Source organism: Nerophis ophidion, linkage group LG12 (genome assembly GCF_033978795.1).
Source record: "Nerophis ophidion isolate RoL-2023_Sa linkage group LG12, RoL_Noph_v1.0, whole genome shotgun sequence".
Lineage (NCBI taxonomy): Eukaryota > Metazoa > Chordata > Actinopteri > Syngnathiformes > Syngnathidae > Nerophis > Nerophis ophidion.
This window is the reverse complement of record NC_084622.1, coordinates 44,172,391-44,193,606: the sequence shown is the minus strand read 5'-3', so window position 1 is coordinate 44,193,606 and position 21,216 is coordinate 44,172,391. Positions and strand designations below refer to the sequence as shown.

Below are 21,216 nucleotides of genomic sequence, written 5' to 3'. Positions count from 1 at the left end.
TGGGACATGTGATGCATGCGAGCCTGATGAGGCTCAACTTGCCATGCAAGTCTGCAACATCTGCAGCTTTGCCTTCTGCTGTGTGCATGCTGACAGACACGCCTCCAGCACACATCACCCGCTAACTCCGTATAACCACGAGGAGAGGCTAGCTAATGGACTTGGCTGCAACATAGACTCTGGAATCGGAAGTAGAGCCAAGGAAGAGGCTTTGATAGGGTTGCTGCATGTACAGGATGTAGATTTGAGTGAAGTGGCACTTGTAGATGAGCGCGGTAATGCTGAGAATAGCCATGGATCCAAAAATGGCCTGCTGCTTCAAGGGACTAACTTGGGAGCTGAGGGTTCAGAAGGAGGGCAGGAGAGCATCGCTGCTGCAGAGGCAGTGAAGAGGGACACTGTCACAGTAGAGCGACTGCGCTGCAAGGAGCATGGGCAGGAAGGCTCCCTCTACTGTAAACCAGATGAAAAGATTATCTGTGTTTTGTGTGCTGTGCAGGGTGAGCACCAGCAACATGAAATTATCACTCTGCGTGAGGCTTATACCTGGCAGAAGGTGAGTCATGTAGACTATTTTGAATGCACAGTGTTGTGACACTAACATAATGGATGACCTGTACTAAACAATAATAATTTATAAATAAAATAATAATATATATAAGTAATCGATTTTAGATGCATCGCAATTCGGACAGGAACGGTTATAGAATCTATTAGAAAACGTCAATAATATCTATTTATTTATTGTACATAAAGTAATCCAGACAGTTCTAAAATTTGGCTGACTGCAACAAGCCACCTCATCGAGACGTCCGACCTGCTCCTTTACTATCGGATGCTTATGGTCCAATTTTGCACACATTTTCATTAATGTGGGGAGTAATTTGACTTTTTTTTTAATTACAAATGAATTGTATTGTTTCAAGTGATAAACGCGTATTTAGTTTAACAAAAAGAAGTGTAAAAACAGCATCACTATACATAAATTAAAGATGCATCAATAATCGATTCTTAATTGAATCGTAGCTCCTGAATCTTAATTGTAATCAAATTGTGAGGTTCCCAAAGATTCCCACCTCTAGTAGTCATATTACTTCCCAGTTTTTATTTTTAAATCCCATATTGCTGTCTTAAAGTCAACTGTCATGCAAGGGCTATCTGATACAGGTTGAACACTGGTTGTTGGTCAACTTCTGATTTGTTCCTGTTTTTAATAATTCACAAGGAGGAAATAATTTAAAATGTAATATTGTTTCAGACTGAAACTGAATAACATACAATTATTAACAATACAGGCAAAAACCAGGAATCAACATAATTCCACTTGGCAAATTACTAAAATACAAAATGGAGAAACTTATACAGACATTCTCCCATTTCAATAAAAATGACATTGAAAAAAATAATGATAGTTTACTCCTTTTTTAGTCCATCCATAGTTTATACTATAATTTTCAAATAATGGATATAGAGATATTACCACTAATACTACTATTACTACTACTACTACTACTAATACCCCCAGGCTCGGGGTCTTTTTGTGTTGAGTTTGCATGTTCTGACCGTGACTGCGTGGGTTCCCTCCTCGTACTCTGGCTTCCTCCCACCTCCAAAGACATGCACCTGGGGGGATAGGTTTATTGGCAACACTAAATTGGCCCTAGTGTGTGAATGTGAGTGTGAATGTTGTCTGTCTATCTTGGTTGGCCCTGTCATGAGGTGGTGACTTGTCCATGGTGTACCCGCCTTCCGCCCGATTGTAGCTGAGATAGGCTCCAGCACTCCCCGCGACCCTGAAAGGGACAAGCGTTAGAAAATGGATGGATGGATGGATGGAACCTGCATGGTTCAGCACAATACCCTGGTTCGACTGCAAAACCTGTCCTCTTACCCACAACTGTTCACTAGTGTCAAAACAGAAGTCCTTTCCATATGCTATTAATAGTCTGTGCCCCCGACATGCATCGTCCATTTGGCATTGGGTAAACACTGCTAGTCAAAATCTTTAGATGTTTTTTACAATAGCAAAGCCATTAAAATATCCCGAATGTCCACATCTCATCTTAACCCAGTCATTTATTGACAATGCTTACTGTATTATTCCGATTTCAATTGATTTGGAACATGTTAAAAATTCAAAAGCACACATTTTTGCTCAAACAATTAAACGTCCAAAAGTAGTCGGAAGAAGCAGAGCTATTCTGGTCCCACCTCTGTGCCGTAGGGAGCATTTTAAAGCGAGTCAACTGAAGCCCACATGAGCAAGCACTTGGCGACAGATGCAAGAAAAAACTCCCCTTAGGAAATAAACCTCTGACAGAAACCAGGCTCTGTCTTGACCAGTTGGGTTGGGATAGAGAGTCAGAGTCAGTGCTAAGATCGATGTAGAAGTCGACATTTATGAATGAAGATTGCTTTTTTGGTTATAATCTGTGTAACCTTCTTTGATCCAGTCCATACATTTCTATATAGTTTCTTTGGGTCCTCTGTATGCAAACTTTGACTTGCATGCACTATTTTTTTTTACTTTAAAAAGCTAACATACTATAATTGTGTATGCAATTGGTAAAAATTATTTTATGGTAAAAGTAGCTTCTAAAGTTTGACATTGAATGGTGCACTCATAGTCATACTGCTACGCATTTTTATTCACACATAAAACAACTGCCATGCATCAGAGTAAAAACAACACATATGCAGCAAAACATATTGTAATTTAAACATACACAAACAAGGAAAATTATATGTCGTCGACAGTGCTGTCAATAAAGTTGGAGGTTCATAACGAACACTTCTGCAATGGTCGCAATCACGGACAGTACCTGACAGGTAACTAAACTTTCTGTTTGATTAATCGTAGGCCATTTGTGAAAGTCCTTCGTTATAGTTCTAGTTTTACCTGGCTGTCAATTATTGTAATCAATGTTCCAATTGAGATTCATGGTATTATGTTCTTAAGTTATATTGAACAGACTATTCTGCATGTGGTGACTTGTATAATTACATTATTTTGGCATGTTCTGGAAAGAACAACAATTATACTAAGAATCAACTATCTGAGCAAGGCGATCTAAATGTAGGCTCATTGTGCTAACTATAGGCTACCTGTACTTATTAAGTGTACTGAGACATTGAGACATGTACTACCAATGGAGAAAACTAATGTATATAATACGTATATCAATTTGTAATGTGACAGTGGTAGGCCATCATTTTACTTTTGGTTTCATTTCATAATAAAGGAAAGGTTGATGTAATGCCCTAGTTTCAAGTATATACTGCCTGAAATCAGGTATATACTGCCTGAAATCAGTAGGCTGTGAGTTCAAACCCTGGCCGAGTCATACCAAAGACTTTTTTTAAAAATGGGACCCATTACCTCGCTACTTGACACTCAGCATCAAAGGCTGGAAGAGTTGGGAGTTAAATTACCAAAAATGATTCCCGGGCTGCTCCCCTCACCTCCCAGGGGGTTGTCAAGGGGATGGGTGAAATGCAGAGGACAAATTTCACCACACCTAGTAGTGTGTGTGTGATAATCATGGGTATTTAAGTAAAGTGTAAGGTACCGCTAAAAACTGTGCAAAATGTAGTACACCCACTACGACTTACCACAGTAGCACTAAAAATCAATATGACATCGTTTTGGATAGAGTGAAGTTTATCACTGATTATTTCCTTGGCACTCAATTTCCAATATTACAATTTATAACCCCAGTAAAACTGCTCTGTTAAAAAATGTCCCATCACCAGAAACTGTTTTTTAGCAGTGAAATATATTTGTGAATGTTAACTGAATGGGAAAATAGATTCACTCATAAAATATACAACAGAGAAGCAGTGACCATCATGATGTGTTGGCTGTAGAAACACAGCGTCGTCCTCTGCCCTGCGGCAAAGCCTCTGAAAACAGAAGTAGAGCACATTGGCTGCAGTGCTTTTTCTTCCATCAGGGCCACATATGGATTGGCATGAGACAAAAAGGGTCACTCTCAGCCCAAGGCTGTATTATTTATGCTAAAACTGCCCAAAAATTTTTATCCGACTAACTGTACGTCATGTGTCTTTGTATTCCTGTGAAAGAATTGTGTATCATTCTCAGGACTTATTCCCATCTGTTTCTCAGCCTGCGACCCTTTAAAAGGTGTCCACGGCATTTGCCTTGCATTCATCATTATGTGGCTAAAACTATCTTGTTATTGAGTATCACAGAAATAATCTTTTTCCACATGTTTGAATTTAATGTATTGCATCTGCTTTGTGCTTGTATGGTGTAGAATAGACACGGTTATGACCTGCTGGGCTGTACACAACAGATGGGACAGAAAATCACAAACAAGTGGACAAACCCAAAGGTGAGTCTATTCTAAACTTCTGCATAAACAGAGTGTGAGCAAGTTCGAATTAAGCTTTTCTTTGGAGCCTTGGCATTGCAGACTGTGAGCTGATTGGGTTCAAAGTATTTTTCTGAAATCCAAATGCACAATTATTAATACTGACAAGCAAACACATGGGTGTTTCAATAACAAGACAAGGTTTTGTTGGCCATTGGAGGCTCTTTTTTATGTACAAAAGGGATGGTTGCGGTTAGGGATGTTCCTATCATGGTTTCATGCTGCCGAGTGAGATCGGCCATTACCCATCACTTGTATTAACTGTATGAATTTTTTTATGGTGAGTGCTATTGACATTTTAACAATATCAACACAATATTTAAATTAGTTCCTTATTCTCTTTCTCAGTGTGTCATATGGCTGCACGATCAATGTACATCAAATCTACATCGAGGTTTAAATTAGTGCAATTACGTAAATGCAAGCGGTGTTAATTTTGACAGGAGTTTTTAACTTAGTTTTGGAAATAGTCTATTGATGAAAATGTATTTTGGTTTTAGTCATATTTTAGTAATTTAAATTGATTTAGTTTTAGCCTGTCACAGGAGGGCGGAGGGAGGACAAGGCAGTGGGTTGCGTGGCCACATGTCCTCACAGCGAGCAGGGAAATGTCAGATGAGTAGACCGCCGCCTAGGGCTGGGCGATATATCGCGGGTTTGTCTTTGTGCGATATAGAAAATGACTATATCGCAATATTCGAGTATACGTTCTCACGCAGTTGTTTTTAGCTGAGGGCATTACACTACAGGCTCTTCCCACTCTTTCTTGTGTCTCCTTCTCACAGACACCAAGCGCATAAACTTACACACGTCACATACTGTCACATCATACCTCACATACGTATACGCCCTCGGCCAGCAGAGAGGTTGCAGCATGGCTAACGTTAGCTGTGATGCTAGCGTAGTGTTACGAGGGGTAATACCAGAGAAAGAAGGTGCGAATCTGGTAACAAATGAAGGAAGAATTATTTCCCAAGAAAAACAGCAGGGGGGTCCATCGTCTGACGGTGGTTCAGCTTCAAGCGGGAATATGTAGAATAGACAACTTTAATTTGTCAAGTGTGGGGCACAAGCGTTGCTACCAAAAGTAGCATTACTGCTAATATGTAAGATCATTTGAAAAGTCACCTGCTAATAACTTTAATAAATACAGTATTGGTAAATTGACTTAGTTGTGATTGAAAGTATAAAATGAGCATATCAATGCAGTATGAAGAAGAATGTTTTAATGTAGAAACATAAAATCATCATACTGCTGTGATTATATGTATCAAGTGTTCATTCAAGGCTGAGGCAAAATACCGAGATATATATCGTATATCGCGATATGGCCTAAAAATATTGCGATATTAAAAAAATGCCATATCGCTCAGCCCTACCGCCACTGCAACTGGCGAGGCGGGTGACCACGGAACAGCCACACTCTTGGCCGACGAGGGAGCCGAGTCCAGGTGCCTGCTGGGCGCTTGTGCGACCGACAAGCTGGCTGTCCTGAAAATGGCGGCCTCGGCGAAGAGCCCGGTGGAAACGAGGAAGGCGGCGGCCTCGGCAAGGACACCGCTGGAGACGAGGCAGGTGGTGGCATCTCCAGACCCACTGGAAAGGAAAGCGGCGGTCTTTGCACATCTGGAGAGGAAGGCGGCGGCGTCTGCACAGATGGAGAGGTGGACGGCGGCTGCACAGCAGGAGATAGAGATGGCGGCCGCACACTGTCGGCCGCTGCACAGCAGGAGCTGCAGGTAACACGAGTACAGGAGGGTGACTCCAGGACAGGAGGCGGTGGCGACGCTAGAGCTGAAGAACACTTCACTGTGACCATCAGTGCCAAAGTCTTTTCAAGCCTTACGGTCATAGACATCTCCTTTGGTCACCCCCTGGCTGGATAATTTCTTCCCCCGGATGAGTCGCTGGCAGCCTGGCTGAGCGCAGCTGTGCATCCCCGTTTGCACAACTGCTAGCACTAGTCTACCTCTCAGGAAGCAGATTCAAGACGTTCTCATTCACCGGGAAAGCAACAGTCACAGGTGGAAAGAGGGAGGTCTGGAGGAGGGTGCTTGCTGGTTTAGGCGGGAAAACAGGAAGTTGCAGAGAAGAGACTAAAGGATGTGCAGGGGCCTGAGTCTTAAAGAGCTGGGGAGTCAAAGTGGGCGGGGCTTCAGCCTTAGGAAGGTGGAAAGTCCTTGTGCGAGCCGGAGAGGAAAAGTCTGTCGAGGGGACGTTACCTTTTGGGGGCGTGGCCATGCACGCCGGCCAGTAGCGCTTGCGTGCGGGTACCTCATTGCGTGCTCGAGGTATAAATAATTTTGTTTTTGCTGGCCCTGATATGCCTGGACTGCAGTGGTTTGCAGCCCAGGACATGAAAAGTTCAGCCACATTGCCGTTAAAGTCCCCCAAAGGCCTTGGCGAGGGCTGCGCTTCGCGACAACGCCAACTTACGCCTTTGTCGGTGACACGCAGGATCGGCCTTGGCTAAAAAGAGTCTGTAGGGACCAGACCGCCATCTGGGCCCCACATCTGTGTCTCTATAATACCTCAAGGGGGTACCGTTGAGCCTCTGCCTCTTTTTCAGGCCAAAAAAATCTCTCCAAGTCCTCGTCAGTGATTGCGGGAACATCTGTATGTCTTGGTCGGGACTTTCTGTGATGCTCAGGTTGCATGACAGCAATTAGTGGCATGTTCCCAAGATGCAGAAGATCGAGGAGGCAACGTGCAAGTAAAAGTATTTAATGATGCTCAAAACAAACAAAGCTAAGTGCCACTGGGAAGGCAGCGAAGCATAGGGAGGGCTATGCAAAAACGAAACAAAAACTGACAGGTGCAAAACAAGAAAAAAATGCTGGAATAAAGCAAAACTCACAGCAGGAGAAAAGATAGTCCACATGAAGAATATCTTTTCCAAACAAAGTCCCGATATAACGGCACAGACTGGTGTAACCAACCGTGACATAGCGTAATTTTTGTCTACTAAATTATAGTAAATGTAGTCAACTAAAACAAAGTATAAAGGTAACCGCATCTTTGAAGTTGTTTTGAAACCAGGTTGTATTACAGACTAGCTCAAAAACAAAATTCATAACAAGACCTGCACTCCATGAATATATCTATAAGTAAATGTCACACTAAAATGTGCTGTTTGCAACTTCCTCACAGTAACATTTTTCAAAGCAAAAAATACTACAAGAACACCCCTAGCTACTTAATGTTACCATTAGTAGTTTAACAGACTACATTTGTTTGAAAATTGTATCCATCCATCCATTTTCTGCCGCTTATTCCCTTTAGGGTAACTAAGTTAATGTAATTAATGTTTTTATCTAAAATGATTGGTGTTTACAGCGGTCCCTCGCTCGGTTTCGTTTACACGTACGCGCACGGAGCGTCTGTACACATACAAAAGCAGCCCCCCTTTGGGTTGCCCTCTGCATACCGTTATCAGTAGCCAGAGGAGCCTGTTCAGTGCTATACTGCTTCATCCCAAGTGCAGGACTAATAGACGAAAAAACTCCTTTGCCCCACACGATATCAAACTGTACAACTCCTCTCTGGGGGCGGAGGGTACTAGGATGACAGGGAATGCAAAACAATAACAATACTGAAATAAACTGCAACAAAAAACAGTGCAATTAACAGTGCAATACTTTTTCATAACTGCCTAGTTTCTCTTGTTATATTCTTTTTTTCTAATGTTATATTTTTTCTTAGTGTTACTTTTTATTTTTATTCTTATTGTAATATTTTCTATTGTATTTCAATTTATACCCCCATTATTTACTTTTTAAATTCGATCTCAATTCTGTATACTGCTGCCGGAATTTACATTTTCCTGAGGTAACACTCCTGAAGGAATCAATATAGTTTTATCTATCTATCTATCCATCTATCCATCTATCCATCTATCCATCTATCCATCTATCCATCTATCCATCTATCTATCTATCTATCTATCTATCTATCTATCTATCTATCTATCGATCGATCGATCGATCGATCAATCTATCTATCTATCGACATTACGACGCCTTCTTTCGCCACACAGCAGAGCATTTATTGTGACGTGACAACAATAATTCGTCCCAAAAAACTTTTCAGTTTGCATTGATTTAAACAAGCTATAAAAGACTGAACAACACCTAACTTCAAATACTTCAACTTTATCAACCGCGCTTTAACAATCCTCCCTCACATCAGACCGTGACGACAATGCAATAAGAAGTATAAACAATAAACCATAGAGTATGGTAGAGTATGTGAAAGTTCGACGCCTACCTTCTTTACTTTCCTGACGACCTCCATAAAGTTTTGTAATGGTTCAGAAATATCAAGCAGCTAAAATGCGTACAACATGGGGGAAAGTGTGGGGAGAGTGTTTTACATATCAACCATCATGTACTGTGGTCAATTAATGTAGGTGTACTCTATATTTTAAATGATGTAAAGCGAACATGTTTTGTAATGTCCACAAAGTTCAATGAGCTGGAGGTGTGTTGTGTGCATTGCTTCAAAACTAAGGCAAGTAGTAATGTCCAAAAAAGATAATGACAGAGAATAGAACGAGGATGGACAGTTCAACCCTAAACTCACTCCTTTCCTGCAAATTAAATGTCACAGATGCTGCCCATACCTATGCTCCTTCAAAGGCAAGTATTTAATGTATATATATATATATATATATATACGTCTTGATTGGATTATCCAGAGAATAGTGCTCAATACCGTGGTAGAGCGCAATATGTAGGTGTGGGAAAAATCACAAGACTACTTCATCTCTACAGGAGATTTCTCCTGATGATTGAGGGAACCCCTCATGAAACAGTTCTGTAGAGATGAAGTAGTCTTGTGATTTTTCCCACACTTACATACATATATATATATATATATATATATATATATATATATATATATATATTAAATATTTGTATTTCAGTGAATTCTAGCTTTAATTATACTCCCACCCCAACCCCGCCCACCTCAACTGCCCCACCCCCAGCCCCCCATTTTTCCCGAATTCGAAGGTCTCAAGGTTGGCAAGTATGTCTTCCTTGCATGCACAAAACACAATCACCCTGTCCTGCTTGCTCAGCAGCAGAGCGAGATATCATTAACCATTAGTTACCATCCAACTGCATGTGGCCAGTTGCAGCCATCATTTGTTGTGGTACTGTGATATCTAATTGAACGATAGAACTTCGCCTGTTGATGGGGGAAGCTGGTCATTCGACTGTCGTTCAGAGAATCCTATTTTCAGGAGACTCAGGGGATCTTTACCAGTAACATATACAATAGTAGAAGAATAGTAGAAAGTAGAACACTTTGTTTTTGGTGACTGGGGTGCAATGGCCCTCCCCAAGCCGGGTTGCAACGTAGAGAAATGGTTGTAGTGTAAGTCAGATATTGTCAACAACAAATGTTTTGCACGGTCATTATTTTTCCCAATGTTCCCGCATGAAAAGGGAGATTTTCTGCTGTATATTACCAAATTTAGTTATTTTCTCAATACATGTCCCACAATAAACGACGGCCGGGTACCCCAATATGTGCATATCCAGTGCCCACACAGGCCATCATTTGCTGGCCAGCCCTTGTCCATCACACACATATACACATCACAGCCTAGCCAAGTGAGTTCACTACCACTACAGTCTATCACGTCACAAAGGTCAAATTGGAAAGTGGTTCTGGAGCCCTTGGTGTAATTAAGTTCCATTTTGCTGCGATAGGAACGTAGGCAATTGTCAAGTGGTCGGTTTTTACCAACTACCCGTATGTGTCGTGTAAAATTAGTGTCAGGGCTCATCAGAGTCAGTCATTCTAACCATAGCAAAGGCATCACAACTAGGATTGCTATGCTCGTGACTATGAGTAAGATAGTCTGGGGTGAACGCTATGGCCAAGTCGGGGAGGCCCGTGTTGAAAAGTTCATTTTTGACTGCTGTCTTTGGATTGCCAGGGAGGGCGTTATGTCCAATCCAATCCAATTGATTTATATAGCACATTTAAACAACAATAACATTTCCAAAGTGCTGAACAGCCATGTTAAAAACAATATTAAAAAAACAATATTATGCGCCACCAATGACTGTATAAAAACAAAAAATAAATAAATATAAAACCAATATAAAAAAACCAATATAAAAACAAATATGATTAAAAACTATTTTAAAGGGTAAAATCAATTAAAACAATAAAATAGAAATCAAAGTGTATAAAAAACACAGAGGACAACAGAGGACAGAGGACCACACAACTCACATAGTGTTAAAAGCCAAAGAATAAAAGTGGGTCTTAAGACGAGATATCGCCATCGTCATATGAAGCATGTCTTGTGGCCTGGGCCGTCTTTTCCTTTTTCGCTGGCCTGAGGGCGACTTGTGGAGGTTGAAAGGGGGTGCAGCATTTGTGGTACGGTGGATTGTGGCAGTGCGGGCTGTGAAGGTGGAGCAATAAGGACAGGAGGAGCAGCGTTGTTATGCGGATGTTGGTGGCGGACGGGAGCTCATCGGTCATGGACAACCTCGTGTAAAGGGATTTGACAGGGGTGGGTGGTGGAAAAACAACGAGGTGATTAGCAGATAGTTGCGCAAATGGTGCTGTTGCTTGTGGTGGGGCGGGGGGGTATTGGACTGTAATGAATTACCAAAAGTGTCTTGTGCTTCGTCATGGCTTTGCTTTGACCACGTCCTTTTAACCTGCATTCAGACATCCACACTTTCAAAAGTGTTTCATGTTGTCGGTGCCTTTGTACATCTTTCACTCTCACTTTCTTTTTTTTTCCTCACACTCATCATGTGCATTCTTCAACCTTTCTTCTAACTGAGTCAATTGCCTTAAACTCAAGACTTCCTCCCACAGGAAAACCCAGTGTATCCCATTCTTCAACACATTTGAGACAGTCATACCAATATTTGGCATACATGGCCATTAAAATTGGTGAAGACCATTAAACTTCATCCTGAGTTTTGCTGACCTTCGATCCCATCCTACGTCTGTCACGTCAAGTCGTAAACTTGACCACTCGACCCTAAGTACTGCAATTTTCGGTGAGCGAACCACTCACCCTACGTACAGCGATGTTTTTTTGGTAAGGAGCAAAACTTGCGTACTATTATTTCAACAAGCTGTTTACTTACTATTAATTCGGTAAACGTTTCTTTGGGTGGAAGACGTCTCTCCCACCCCGACTTAAATCGTCGTTCACCTTAAGGTTACTCTATCCGACCAACCCCAATCGGTAGCAGACACATGTTTACTGCCAGCTTATAGTTTGAAATGACACAAATCACCGGACTTTTACCAAGGGTGCTTGACCCCGAGAATATTTATAAACTCAGTACTCGCACTAGGATGTTACTTAATTTTCTAATTAAGCAATTCTGTTTGTAACAGTTCTTTCAAATTTAAGTTTTACGTTACAGAGTTTAGTAGATTGCAGGTCTGGAGTCAATGGGTCTGTTGCTGGAATGCCGCGGCGAATACTGGGGTGCCGAGTCACGGCTGGTCCTCCTGTCCTTTCAGCGGGTTGGAGGCAGACGTCTCTGTTGTCCGGATGATCAGTCACCGTCTGTGATCCAGTCTGGTGGTCGTTATGGGCATCCCACTCTCTGACACCAAGTTTGTTTTGGAAATTTTCTTTCAAATATCCATCCATCCATTTCCTACCGCTTATTCCCTTTTGGGGTCGCTGGCGCCTATCTCAGCTACAATTGGGCTCGAACAAAATTGTTTTTTTTGTTTTTTGGATTTATTTGAGAAGCTTAGGCTTCTCAGAAGGCACAGTTCACATTCACAGAAAAAAAGCAACTGTGAAAAGCAAAAAGCGCCAGATGTGTCATTATTTTATACAATACAGTTGGAAGGAAGGGAGTAACCTTTGAAACTGAACAAATTACAAAGCAAATGTTGAGGATCCCTTGAACCAATTTCAAAGACTAAAGCAGTGTAAAGTTCGTACATGAAGTTCTTTCAAGGCTAAAGCATCGTATGTTAGGTTTAATCCAAAGACTAAACAGTGGCATATAAATGTTTTCAAATACACAAAAACAATTAAAAATATGGCAAAACTATAAAAGAAAATATGTTAATACTTATTCATAATAACAGATTTGTTTAGCCTTTTTAAAGAAAATAGTTGGGTACAAGGAAGTCTGGGCTTTTCTGCTTAGGCTGCTGCGTCTGCTTCCCGACCTCAAATAAGCAGAAGAAGATGGATAGATGAATCAGCACAGTTCCTTTTTTAATTACACTAAAAGAAGATTTAATTAAATGTGTTAAAATCAAAGCTATGAATACATTTATAGTATTTTTGTATGGCCTGAATGGAGAATCGTTACAGAGCCATTTTTCATTGCTGATATATTGGCCACAAAGTTAGGAACTGCAGTCGTGGAGATTAGACATTGTGACCATGGAGACAATACCAGGAGTAAGTAATCAGCAAAGCGATTATGTCATAAACACCATCTTTTGCCTCCAATTTATATATTTATTATGAATGTTGTCTATCTGTGTTGGCCCTGCGATGAGGTGGCGACTTGTCCAGGGTGTACCCCGCCTTCTGCCCGATTGTAGCTGAGATAGGCGCCAGCGCCCCCCGCGACCCCGAAAGGGAATAAGCAGTAGAAAATGGATGGATGGATGGATGCTATCCCAATCACATGTGGAAGCTTGCTTGAATTGGGCTCCTGCAGATATAATAGTAATTGTGTTTGAAGTGATGACATTATTGTGCTGACTTTGGCCATATTCTGCCTCCACTTTATGTAACTCTTTTGATTCTCCAGCATGTCTATGATAAGAGTCATTTTGACATTGTCTTACATAAAAGAAAAAGAAAAAAAAGAGCAAGGAATACTCTAACCAGATTTTCTCTTGCTGCGACTTAATCCCTTATTGCCCAAAATCAGTTAATTGAATCAAGGATTTAGAGAGTGCGTAATATTTATTTTAAATTGTGTTTAATATGTCCAGTAGTACAAACCCCGTTTCCATATGAATTGGGAAATTGTGTTAAATGTAAATATAAACGGAATACAATGATTAGCAAATTCTTTTCAACCCATATTCAGTTGAATGCACTACAAAGACAATATATCTGATGTTCAAACTCATTAACTTTATTTTGTTTTGTAAATAATAATTAATTTAGAATTTCATGGCTGCAACACATGCCAAAGTAGTTGGGAAAGGGCATGTTTACCACCGTGTTACATTATCTTTTATTTTAACACTCAATAAACGTTTGGTAACTGAGGAAACTAATTGTTGAAGCTTTGAAAGTGGAATTCTTTCCCATTATTGTTTTATGTAGATTTTCAGTTGTTCAACAGTCCGGGGTCTCCGCTGTCGTATTTTACGCTTCATAATGTGCCACACATTTTCGATGGGAGATAGGTCTGGACTGCAGGCGGGCCAGGAAAGTACACACAGTTTTTTACTACAAAGCCACGCTGTTGTAACACGTGGCTTGGCATTGTCTTGCTGAAATAAGCAGGGGCGTCCATGATAACGTTGCTTGGATGACAACATATGTTGCTCCAAAACCTGTATGGACCTTTCAGCATTAATGGTGCCTTCACAGATGTGTAAGTTACCCATGCCTTGGGCACTAATACACCCCCATACCATCACAGATGCTGGCTTTTGAACTTTGCGCCTATACCAATCCGAATGGTTATTTTCCTCTTTGTTCTGCAGTACACCATGTCCTCTGTTTCTAATATAATTTGATATGAGGACTCGTCAGACCTAAGAAAACTTTTTCCACTTTTCATCAGTCCATCTTAGATGAGCTTGGGCCCAGCGAAGCCGGTGGCTTTTCAGGGTGTTGTTGATAAATGGGTTTGGCTTTGCATAGTAGAGTTTTAACTTGCCCTTACAGATGTAGCGACCAACTGTAGTTACTGACAGTGGTTTCATGAAGTGTTCCTGAGCCCATGTGGTAATATCCTTTACACACTGATGTCGGTTTTTGATGCAGTACCGCCTAAAGGATCAAAAGTCTGTAAAATAATCGCTTACGTGCAGCGATTTCTCCAGATTCTCTGAAACTTTTGATGATTTTACGGACCGTAGATGGTAAAATCCCTAAATTCCTTGCAATAGCTCCTTGAGAAATGTTGTTCTAAAACTGTTCAACAATTTGCTTACCAAGTGGTGACCCTCACCCCATCCTTGTTTGTGAATTACTTAGCATTTCATGGAAGCTGCTTTTATACCCAAATATGGCACCCAACTGTTCCCAATTAGCCTGCACACCTGTGGGATGTCCCAATAAAGTGTTTGATGAGCATTCCTCAATTTTATCAGTATTTATTGCCACCATTCCCAAGTTCTTTGTCACGTGTTGCTGGCATCAAATTCTAAAGTTAATGATTATTTGCAAAAAAAAAAATGTTCATCAGTTTTAACATCAAATATGTTTTTTTTGTAGCAAATTCAACTGAATATGGGTTGAAAATGATTTGCAAATCATTGTATTACATTTATATTTACATCTAACACAATTTCCCAACTCATATGGAAACAGGGTTTTTGTATATGGAACCAAACTTTTGATAAAATGCAGTTTCATGCAATACAAACAACATTCATAGTAATTACAACAGGAGGATTTCTGCTCTTGCTAGAAGGCAGTTTTGCATGAAGCATCCTTTTTAAATATATTCGGCAGTGATGGGGAAGCTACTTGGAAAATGTAGTAAACTAAGCTATGAGTTATTCTCGAATATATGTAGCAAAGCTACAGGTGAAGCTATCCTCCAGAATTGTGGCAAGCTTCACTACAAGCTACATGGCAAAAGTAGCTTTTTACATCAATACATGTACATGTAAATATACATCTCAACTTGATGTACACCAAAAAAATAGGCAGAGAATACATTCGAAGTTTGATTGTTTATTATGATAAAAACTAACTGGAAGCATGCATACTGTCTGGTTTAACATTTCTTTGAAATTGTTGTGGCACCTTGTACAAAATGAGGGAGAAAAGACCAAGCTGGATACTCTCTATTGTAATGGGGACTTTTCAGCTCAGGAATATAGTACTGTTTCAACGGAAACCACAGTAGCAAAATGACAATGGCCTGGCCGACTAATCATCATGGAGTTTCTCTGTATTTTGTTTGTTTTTGTCTCCTCTGGACCCCATTGAGGGACAAGCAGTAATGGATGGATTGTTTTGCAGTCCATTTTCTCTCTTTGTAGTTTGTACCTTTTATGGATGTGACGTCGCTCTATGGGTCTAAAAATAGCTGAACTTCACTAATCGCGACTCTACCTCCAGTCTACTGGGAAATGCAGTAAAGCTACGCAGCGTCGTTACTTGTAGCTCATTACAATAATGATGCTTGAACTTTAGGTGTTGCATTTTTTACACATTTAACAGTGTGGGACTGCAATTTATTTAAAACGGTGGTGTGGAGGGGCTGCTCGATGATGTCGTCATCGAATTTGTGTGATTGCCTGAGTTGCATGTGCATGCAATTTTTATAGAGCGCGTCGTTTTGTAATTTTTTTTTAAACACCACAAACCATACCTATGTGAGTGCTTTTATATGGGGTAGGGGCCCACTGCAGGACCCATTACTCATTGAGAAGAGAGATACATGCTTTAACATCAGCCTGCAATGTTGCTTCTTTAAAAAAAGACAATCTCAAGCAGGGGAGCTTAGACCTTTTGCTTCCAATGGCCAAAGTGAAAATGTGCTTATGGGCTATGTGCAACACAACAAACACAACAAAGTTCAGCTAGCAACTTGCAGGATGTTTTATTTTCTGCCTGTCCTTTATACTTTGAAAGTGGTGCTGTACATTTTACTTATTTTGTACAGCCACAATCCTATTACAGATGAGACAGATTGCTTTAGAATAAATAAAATATTTTTTATTTCATGCTGGGTCAAAATGCATCTTGTCCGTATGCCACTGCCTACGACGCTCCATTTCGGTCTGTTAAAGCCTGCAAACCTGATGCTGCATGTGCAAATGCTCATGGGTAATCTTCCCAAATAAAAACAAGTTATATAAAATTAAGTAATATATTGACTGCAATATATAAATAGAAAACTTATGTGTCTAATGTGCCCAATGTGTAATGCAGTAACACTGTGGGCACTCCTGATCTAGAGGGATCTAAATACTAAGTACTCTAGAATGTTCCCACATCACTTTGCTGTTCACTAACTATGGCATTACATTGTATTGCAGATTTTAAAATAACATAGAATACATTGAGATTTAAGGACCAATTTAAGCCTTCCTGTTGAAATTTACGTAAGTTATAGAGTCTATTTGGTGTTTTATTTGACTTGTTGAAACTTGCAGAGACCCTGCTATCCTTTCCTATCCTAAACCGGTTTTAGGCAGTGGGGGCAGTCAGAAATGTGAAGGGGACATTATGCGTACATGCTGCTCCATCATGCTCCAGCACTTTATTCCATGCTGGTAAAGTAGTTACTTTGCCTTCTGCATAGAATTTGGTTGTTAGCTACAGTATGGACCAGATTTACTAATATCCAAATACCAAGCACTTAGGGGTGTAACGGTACACAAAAATTTCAGTTCAGTACGTACCTCGGTTTAGAGGTCACGGTTCGGTTCATTTTCGGTACAGTAAGAAAACAACAAAATATACATTTTTGGGTTATTTATTTACCAAATTTGTAAACAATGGATTTATCCTTTTAACATTGGGAACACTATAATAATTCTGCCCAAGTTAATCCAAATTAAACTGCCTCAAGTTGTTGCTTCAATTAAGTAAAATGACAAAAACCTTTCTTCTACCTATAAAAAGTGCATCATTAAACAGTTTCAAGTCAACTCATCATGCTTTATTTTTTACAGCATTTGGGAAGCCTGTAGTTGACATTTATTATGAAAATGTAATATTTTTGTCAACATGTGATAGCAGGGACCCTGCTGTTTAAAACTAGGCTGCTACATTACTAATTATTAATATAACTATAGCTGAAAAAATAGTACAATAGCAATAGGAGAGACTATTCATGCCTTAACACCATGCACTTCATGTTAGGTCATGTGAAATAACACGCACGCGTGTGCGTGTGCCCCTAACACACACACACACAGCAAAATGAGCTAACTTTACGCAAAAAGCTAAATAGCCTTCACCTCAAGCCAGAACTGCGAGCGAGCTGAGCTGCAGTTTAAGTTTCCAGAAGGTCAACGGGCTCATAGTGATGCTAGTAGTAGTTGTGACTGGGAAGGGTTTTTTATAATTTGGGGAGAGTACGATGTCCGCTGCTAAACACATATCTGCCCGACGCTGAAGCATTGACAACAAGCGTTCTGAATACGCACTGCTAATTGGCTGTTACATCGCTCTGAATACGCACTGCTGATTGGCTTTGTATGTAACCAATCAGATGGTTGTGTGGGCGGGACAATGCTAGGTGCTCAGACAGAGGCAGAAAGCAAAGCAGCTTGTTAAGACTTTAGTTTACAAACTCGTTCGATACACCTCCGAACCGGACCGAAACCCCTGTACCGAAACGGTTCAATACAAATACACCCTACAAGCACTAAACAGCATGAGCAATCTATAAAAATGTGTGTACTATTAGTGGGCGTGTTGCGTGTGATTTACTAAGACTGTGTGCAATTGTAGAGGGAAAGCAGACCACCTTATTCAAATGAGAATATTGCGTCAACTATACAAGGCGTCACCACAGAGACACACTCATTTACTGCACTCTCAGCAGACATCTACCACTTTTTATGGGCATTTTAGAAGCAGTCGTGCAATACATCTACATTGATACCTGTGCATGATTATTGCACTGGTGTCCTAGGCTGTCCACATTAAAAGGCCACTGCAGGCCGAATGTGCAGTTTTGTTTTATTAGTGGTCTGGGTGTACTGAAAAGCAGTTAGTATGTGGTGTGACCACCATTTGCCTCACGCAGGGCAACACATCTCCTTTGCATAGAGTTACTCAGGTTGTTGATTGTGGCCTTTGGAATGTTGCTCCACTCCTTTTCAATGACAGTGCAAAGTTGCTTGATAATGGAGGAACTGAAACACGCTGTCGTATACGCCCATCCGCAGCATCCCAAACACGCTCAATGGTTGACATGTCCGGTGAGTATGCTGGCCATGGAAGAACGGGAATGTTTTCAGCTTCCAGGAATTGTGTGCAGATCCATGACAGATGGAGCTGTGCATAGTCATGCTGCAACATGAGGTGAATGTTTCGGGTAAATTGCACAACGATGGGCCTCAGAATCTTGTCACCGTATCTCTGTGCATTCAAATCACCATCAATAAAATACACTTGCATTCGTTATCCATAACGTGTGCCTGCCCATACCATAACCAAACACCCACCACGGGCCACTCAATTTACAATGTTGACATCAGCAAACCACTCTACCACACGACGCCACATACGCTGTTTGCCAACTGGCCTGAACAGTGAAAACCGGGATTCATCCGTGAATAGAACACCTCTCCAGTGTGCCAGACGCCATCCCATGTGAACATTTGCCCACTCAGTTAAGTCCAGACACCGAAAGGGATGATGAACATGCAGATGACCTTCCCTGAGATGTTTTCTCACTGTTTGTGCAGACATTCTTTGGTTATGCAAACCAATTCTTGCTGCAGCTGTCCGGGTGGCTGGTCTCACACAATCATGGAGGTGCACCTACTGGATGTGGAGGTCCTGGGCTGGTTTGGGTACACACGGTCTGCGGTTGTGAGGCCGGTTGGATGTACTGCCAAATTCTTTGAAACAAATTTGGGATGACTTATGGTAGAGAGATGAACATTCAATTCACGGCCAACAGCTCTGGTGGACATTTCTGCAGTCATCATGCCAACTGCACGCTTCCTCAAAACTTGTGACGTCTGTGGCATTGTGCTGTGTGATAAAACTGCACATCTCAGAGTGGCCTTTCATTGTGGGCAACCTAAGACACACCCGTGCAATAATCAGGCTCTTTAATTAGCGCCTCTATATGCCACACCTGTGTGGTAAGATAGATTATCTTGGCAAAGAAGAAATACTCACTAACCGATTCAGACAGATTAGTGAACAATATATAAGAGGAATAGTTATTTTGTGTAATAGTAAAATATTTAGATTTTTGAGTTCAACTCATGAAAAATGGAAGCAAAAACAAAAGTGTTGTGTTTATATTTTTGTTCAGTTAGCTCAGCTTTACATGTGTTATCAGGTTTGCACATGTTTTAGTACATGCAAACCTCAAGTAAATCAAGACAGACGTTTCCAACTCCTACCTGAAGAAGAGGATTGATCTTTATCAGGCCTCAACCTTCACACCTGTTCTACTTGGGTGTCCCACCTGAACACTAATCTCCTGTTGGTAGCTCTTAACCAATCTCTCAGGGGGGAAACTAAACAATACAAATAAAATAAATACAAGAAAGTATCCTTCATCCACATTTTATCAAATTTCACAAAAGGTATCTTAACTTAATGTCAGCATACTACATTATTGCATTACATCACAGCAGGGGTTCTTAACCTTTTTGACCTCGGGTTTCAACTTTTCCACTACAAATGGACCCAGGGCCCACTCAAATATTAACATTGAATTAGTAGTCTTACTCCTAATAGTAATCATATTACAAGAAATGGAAGGCAAATTAATTCTTACTGTAAGTGTTTTTTATTTTGCTACTAACAGTTCACCAGCACAACACAAAAGAACAGACGGCTATCAACTCGAACCACTTTCTCACTTTTGTTGTGATCAACACAAACACGAAGCATGCTGGGTAGCCCACGTGCACTTCTTTCTCGTGGAATCGGAACTACTAGCAGGAAGTACAAAGTAGTCTGTGGCATGGTAAAAATGTAAGAACTCCACCAACAGCTGGGATATGTTACCAATAATGGTTTACGATAATATATACAATAAATAAATATCTATATATGTCACAATGAGAACTTAAACTTTGTAAATAATGTCCTACAGGCTGAAGGAAATGTTGGATAACTTGGATTTGATTAGCTTTTCTTGTCGGAAGCACATATTCCTGCATATGAAACTGAAGCCTCCAGCCGAGTTCGGGATATACAAAAAATTACTAAGTGAAGAAGACCCCAACAACAAAATAACTCCTGCTAAAATGCAGCTTACTCTGGCGGAATCATTTACACAAAGTAGATGAAAAAGGAGCACAATGCAAAGGGTGATCACTAAAGCAGACGCTCTGCACATTGCCAAGATGTGCACGCACAAGGAAAAAGGCTGCGTTTATCCACTAGCTATAGCTATAGTCCTCTCAATGTTATACTTTATTTATTCACATTAGGGATGTAACGATAAACAGTATAGTAATAGACCGTTGTTTGGCTTAAAACATGGCGTAAAACAACTACAGACTCCATATAGTTCCTCTTGGACTAAACAAAGCCGGGAGCTTCGTTTAACTTCCTTGCCCCTCGCTTAATTTCCGTGCAATCTCGGCGTGCGTTCAAAAGCGCACTGCTGCTGTTAGATGAAGACAGGTGTGGACAATATTGGAGACAGACGCATTCGTCCCCCGCTAAAAGTATACCGCGGAAGAGATGTTGGTTTAATTTTCATTATACAGCATCCATCAGTAGCTGTGACTGAGAATTAATGACGCGAGGAAACATGCAGCTGGCGATGTGTTGGGAACGTTGCCACAACTTTTTTATAAAGTCTTTAGTTTGTTTACTTAGGAGTCTTGTTCACGAGTGGGGGAAGAGTGGATCGTGAGATCGACAGGCGGATCGGTGCGGCGTCTTCAGTAATGCGGACGTTGTATCGATCCGTTGTGGTGAAGAAAGAGCTGAGCCGGAAGGCAA

General features: G+C 40.8%; 1 protein-coding gene across 5 annotated transcripts in view; it reads left to right on the top strand.

The window, feature by feature from the left end:
- Positions 1–21,216, top strand: part of trim44 (tripartite motif containing 44) — a 201,163-nt gene that overhangs the window by 6,618 nt on the left and 173,329 nt on the right. For 4 of the 5 annotated variants that reach the window (XM_061917629.1, XM_061917626.1, XM_061917625.1 and 1 more), the window contains exons 2-3: positions 1–556; positions 4,278–4,355. The exon at positions 1–556 is cut by the window's left edge and continues 79 nt beyond it. In XM_061917629.1, the coding sequence (XP_061773613.1) occupies positions 1–556; positions 4,278–4,355 (634 nt within the window). The remainder of the gene's footprint in view (positions 557–4,277; positions 4,356–21,216) is intronic. The other variant, XM_061917628.1, reaches the window with a different exon arrangement.